This window comes from Melanotaenia boesemani, chromosome 21 (genome assembly GCF_017639745.1).
Source record: "Melanotaenia boesemani isolate fMelBoe1 chromosome 21, fMelBoe1.pri, whole genome shotgun sequence".
Classification (NCBI taxonomy): domain Eukaryota; kingdom Metazoa; phylum Chordata; class Actinopteri; order Atheriniformes; family Melanotaeniidae; genus Melanotaenia; species Melanotaenia boesemani.
This window is the reverse complement of record NC_055702.1, coordinates 3748681-3753403: the sequence shown is the minus strand read 5'-3', so window position 1 is coordinate 3753403 and position 4723 is coordinate 3748681. Positions and strand designations below refer to the sequence as shown.

Genomic DNA, 4723 nt, shown 5'->3' with positions numbered 1-4723 from the left:
GCACCAGCGAGGATTCAGGCCCCCGGTGGGATATGAGTGAGGGCTGGATGGTGGAGCTAAGTGGGATTAGTTCTTAGTGGTTATGAGGGTTTGGTACAATGGTTTTACTACAATATGGAGGATGAGGGAGCTGTCTACAAGGTACTCAGACGTCCGGCGGTGCAGGTCAGCGTCAGCCAAGAAGTCGCCGTTTTCCTCGGTGCTCTGGTGGAAGTTATAGACGTGCTTCGCCACCAGCTTCCCCTGCTGCCGAGCCATCACAAGCACCGTCTTCTGGAAGTTCACTCCGGCAAAGTCGGCACTGGACGTGGCTGGGGTGATGATGATGCGAGGGCGTCCGCCTTCCACACGTGTTGGCTGCATGGCGCCCGTCTCCGTGAACATCGGCCTCATGCTGAGGGGTAACCAGCGGGGTGAGAACAACGCGTTCCACGTCACTCGCTTGCTGGCATCGTGGCTGCTGGGCCCTAGCTGGGTCTGGAAGCTGATGCTGCGGTCATCCCGGGTGGGGTTGTTGATGATCCATGGTGAACCCCACACTGGGGAGAGGTAGTTCCTGGGCACGAAGAGGCTGCAGTTCACATCAAAGTATTTGGCCATCTGCAGTGGCGAAGCTGAATGAAACTGATAGGACATGTAGAGCAGGTCGCGCACTGACTCCTGATAGCGAGCCAGGACTGTGGACTGGGTCTGCAGTCGGAAGAGCTCCTGTGGGGGCATCATGGCATAACGCACAGCTCTCAGTGCATTCTCTGCCGTCAGACCATCTGGCTCATTTTGGATAATCCAGGCTTCCAGCGCTGCAAAGAGCTCCATCTCACTCTGCAGGATGAGGTCTGAGCGCTGCAGCAGGGTCATGAGGAGCTGACTGCTGATGGTCACCCACTCCCCGCTCTGCAGCACCGACGACAGGTTCCAGGCCAGATACTGCAGGCAGCTCTCCCTCAGAGTGGCGTCCCCGGCCTGCAGGGCGTACTCGTACCAGCCCGCGACGTGGCCCGATGGGGAGTCTCTGGCCAGATTCAGGGTCATGTAATGAGTGACACCCTGCTGGAGACTTAGCACCTGGTACTTAGAGGCCAACTTGTGCAGAGGCATGGCTTGTTCCAGACGCAGAGAAATCTCTCCACAATACAGATACCTGCATAGAGAGAAGCAGGCCTTAGGCAAACAACTCTGCTCAGGTCAAGATGGATGAGGGAGAGGACAAGGATCACTTATGAATGCATACTACTCCATTTGCTGACTAGCAAGCTACTGCAGCTCTTACATAACTAAAAACCTTGACAAGAGAGCTACATTTTCCAGCATGACATCACCTTAAATCCATTAGTATATGTTCCACTCAGATTTGGATTCAGAAAATGAAGGTAAACGGCAAACAACCACAACAATGATTACAGGAACAGACATACCTATTTACATATAAAGGAGCATAAATAAGTCATAAGACAGACTGTGGCAGTTGCATCATCAGGTTGTAAAAGAAGATGCATCCAGGTTGTACACATGGAATAAAAAAGGGTGGTTTTTGCAGAGTTATTCAATTTGGGAGCTGTTTTTGAAGAGCTGTGATTTGGGACATCCACAACGCTGGTTCTGTGTGGACATAACATCCAAACTATAAACAACTGTAGCAGAATCACAGACGGTCACATGGTATTTCTGGGGCATTTTTTGGCAAGTTTCTGCATTAACCCCAATCTGTTGCCAACTGTTAAGGAACGAATGCCACTGTGCAACAGGGAGGAAAAATCATAAAGACGCCAGAAGGTGCAGACAAGGTTCAAGAGGAGCTTTTCAAAACTACCCACCATTGTGTTTACCTCTGACCTTGTGTTCATGCTCTTGTTTTCATGAGCGCCTCTAGTGTTGAAGTTATACTTGCATGTGTGACATGTTACCTTGCATCAGTGTGAAGTTAAGCTGAAGCCTGAAGCTGAGCTTCAGCTCAGCTAACCGGGCATTCGTGACCCTAGATGGATGGATGGATTAAACTGAGAGGAATGAGACCATAAATGGGACATAATGTAAAATTTGGAAGCGTTGGATGTCGTCAGGGTTCAGGATGATCTTAAACGTCATACCTCTATACCAGGGAATTTTATCTGGGTCAGACTTGGTTCGTTTAGTCAAAATAAAAAGGAGCTCATGAAAGGACCCGCTGAAGGTTCCAAGTTGCCTGTACTTTCTGTGTAGATGCACTTTGCACAATAAAAAACAAGTTTTGTGCAAAACCGCTGAAAAATGTTCACTGTAGGAGAAGACCCAGTTTGTGTTATTGACAATAAGATTTAATTAGTGAAAAAAAGGCAGAGATTCAGACACTGAAAATCTCATTAGCACGTGTGATAGAAATAGATTTTTACATTGATTGCTGTTGCAGTGTAGGCTCCTCGGTGTCTTATTACCACACCACAGGAGCTGCTATTGAATAACCCAGCAGTTCCCTCATTAATCAATTTGTTTCATGTTGCACTCATTATTGATTGTTTGTCTCAGATGTGGGGCTGCAGTTGCACAGATCAGCCCTCTAGAGGGCGAGCTAACTCAAACTGCTTTGATGTGACTGAGTAGGAGGAGGCATCCTCTGCTCCTGTCTCACCTGATGAACTTGTCAAACACAGCGGCGCAGTCTGAGCTCTCTCTCAGCACCAGCGTGCTGCCATTGCGGCTCACCAGCATCTCCTCAAACACGGGGCTCTGCAGGGAGAGGACCAGAGAGTGAGTCTGGATCACCTTCACCTCGTCGGCGTTGGGCGTCTCCACCCGCAGAGCCACGTCACTTCCATTGCCCTGAAGCAGCAGAGCCTCCAGACGCTGAACCAGGGTCAGGGAGTGGCTGATGGTGTCAGCGCCGCTGCCTTCAACCTGGGTGCTATCAACTTTCAGCATCCCTGGAAGAAAATGTGGTGTTAGTGCATGTCATACCCACAATGCATCCCTGTAAGCAAAAACCACCCAAAGTTTCCACATAAACAAACCACAGTTGCATGTGAGCATTTATTAGGTCAGATAATGAGGCAGTATCATCCGAATCCATGCCATTGATCAGCCCAGCTGCACGAGCTGTCTGGATAATGAAGAATTGTGGGTCACGTTTAATTAAAGCTTTGTATACCACCACCCCTCCTCCACCCTTCCTCTGCTGGACTGCTGTAGGGATGTGAGCCTTGATTCATGTTAACAAAATGTGGTTCCTCTTTCTGATTCTCAATAAATGTTTGACACTTCCTTCTCCACCCCGACACAGACAGAACGCAGCGTGAACTCACTCAGCAGCCGTGACGGTCACATGAATCACAGGCTGCAGGAATGACCCCAAAATACTACAGCTAGAAGAGTTTCCAAAGCATCGGGATGAACAAATCTGATTTTTAGAATGAACTTAAATCACATTTGGATGCAAATGATGTGGTTTAGTTAAAGCAGTGTGCCAGCTTTATTTCCTTGGTTTAACTTTAGAAAATTATATTTCACATCTTTTGAATTTCAGAATTTCTATTTTTTCAATTCATATTTGGGTTTTAAAAATAATTGCATTGATTTTATATTATTATATCTCACAATAAGCTGCCAGCTTTACCACAGTGCACCAAACAGATGGTGACATTATGGCTCTATTAGTTGTTGATTTATTGATGTTATATCATCCATATGCATGGCACACATGGAACTACTGTCTATAAAACAAAGAAAGCCCTTATGAGCCACTGTACTTATGTAATTATCTATTAAATGAACTGCATGGATGTAAAAAAAATTAAAAATTAAAAAAAAACATAGGCCTACTCTAGATGCTCTAGAAAAGATAGTCAGATTACTCTCCTGTCATTCAAGCTAAAGTGGAAAATCTTTTAACATGTTCATATCTCCTTTACTGTTTACTTTTTTATTCAGCCTCTAAGTGTATTTCTTCAGATAAAATAGATCAAATTGTCTTGCAGCTGAGCTCTAGCTTACCTGCAACAGCCACCTCCAGTTGAAGGCACGCAGCCAGAAACAGCATCCTGTGGATGTGAGCAGCCCTTCTCTCCATCTTCTCTCCTGCCTGTCCTCACCACCTCTGGACCTCGGCTTCCTGCTGTCCTGCCTGTGGAGGATGAGGAGCTCTATGTGGACCGCTCCACATCCGGCCTATCACCAGCACCATCATTGATTGGTGGGTGGAACAGGCTGGAGTTGCTTCCTGATCCTGACTTTCCTATCCTTGGATATCAGCGCTGCTGATTGGCAGCATCAATCCGATGAGGAGGCAGAGGAACCTCTGAGAGCTGAGGCTGAAGACGGGGTGAAGAAAAGCTTAAGTCAGAATTACAGAATCAGACTTGGTGATTTTTGGTGTTTGCTGCATCACAGTTATTTTTGAAGCTTAAAACAAATGATTGGTTGCAACATTTACTGAAACACAAACATATAGATATACAATATATAAAGTAAAAACAGAAAAATTAACAACTTTTGGTCAGCTTTAGTCTTAATTACAGTCCAGACTCTTTCAGACAAGCTTTCTGTCTTCAGGAACAGTTCTCCAGGCTTCTTGAAGGACTTTCTAAAGCTCGTCTTTGGATGTTTCTGCCTTTTGTTCTGTTCTCTGCCCAGATGATTCCACACTGCTTCAGTAATGTTGAGGTCTGGGTTCAGCTCACCTGTGACTGACTGGTGCCTCAGACACACTGAGCTCTGCAGCTTGGGTCTGTTCTCCAGTTGGTACCAGTTCATC

General features: G+C 46.5%; 1 protein-coding gene across 1 annotated transcript; it reads right to left on the bottom strand.

Moving 5' to 3' along the window:
• LOC121632764 (BTB/POZ domain-containing protein 17) lies at nucleotides 1–4144 on the bottom strand. Its single transcript, XM_041974496.1, has 3 exons — nucleotides 3964–4144; nucleotides 2606–2897; nucleotides 1–1141 (listed from the first exon to the last, which is right to left on the bottom strand). The coding sequence occupies exons 1-3, from the start codon at nucleotides 4037–4039 to the stop codon at nucleotides 67–69; spliced, it is 1443 nt and encodes a 480-aa protein (XP_041830430.1). The 5' UTR covers nucleotides 4040–4144; the 3' UTR covers nucleotides 1–66.
• Nucleotides 4145–4723: the final 579 nt, after the last annotated feature.

Bases quoted from the DNA above. Each gene is read 5' to 3' on its own strand.
- LOC121632764 (XM_041974496.1), bottom strand. From the start codon at position 4,039: ATGGAGAGAAGGGCTGCTCACATCCACAGGATGCTGTTTCTGGCTGCG. The intron at 2,898-3,963 runs GTAAGCTAGAGC...ATTTTCTTCCAG, and splicing joins ACTGGAGGTGGCTGTTGCAG to GGATGCTGAAAGTTGATAGC. The intron at 1,142-2,605 runs GTGAGACAGGAG...CTCTCTATGCAG, and splicing joins GTGTTTGACAAGTTCATCAG to GTATCTGTATTGTGGAGAGA.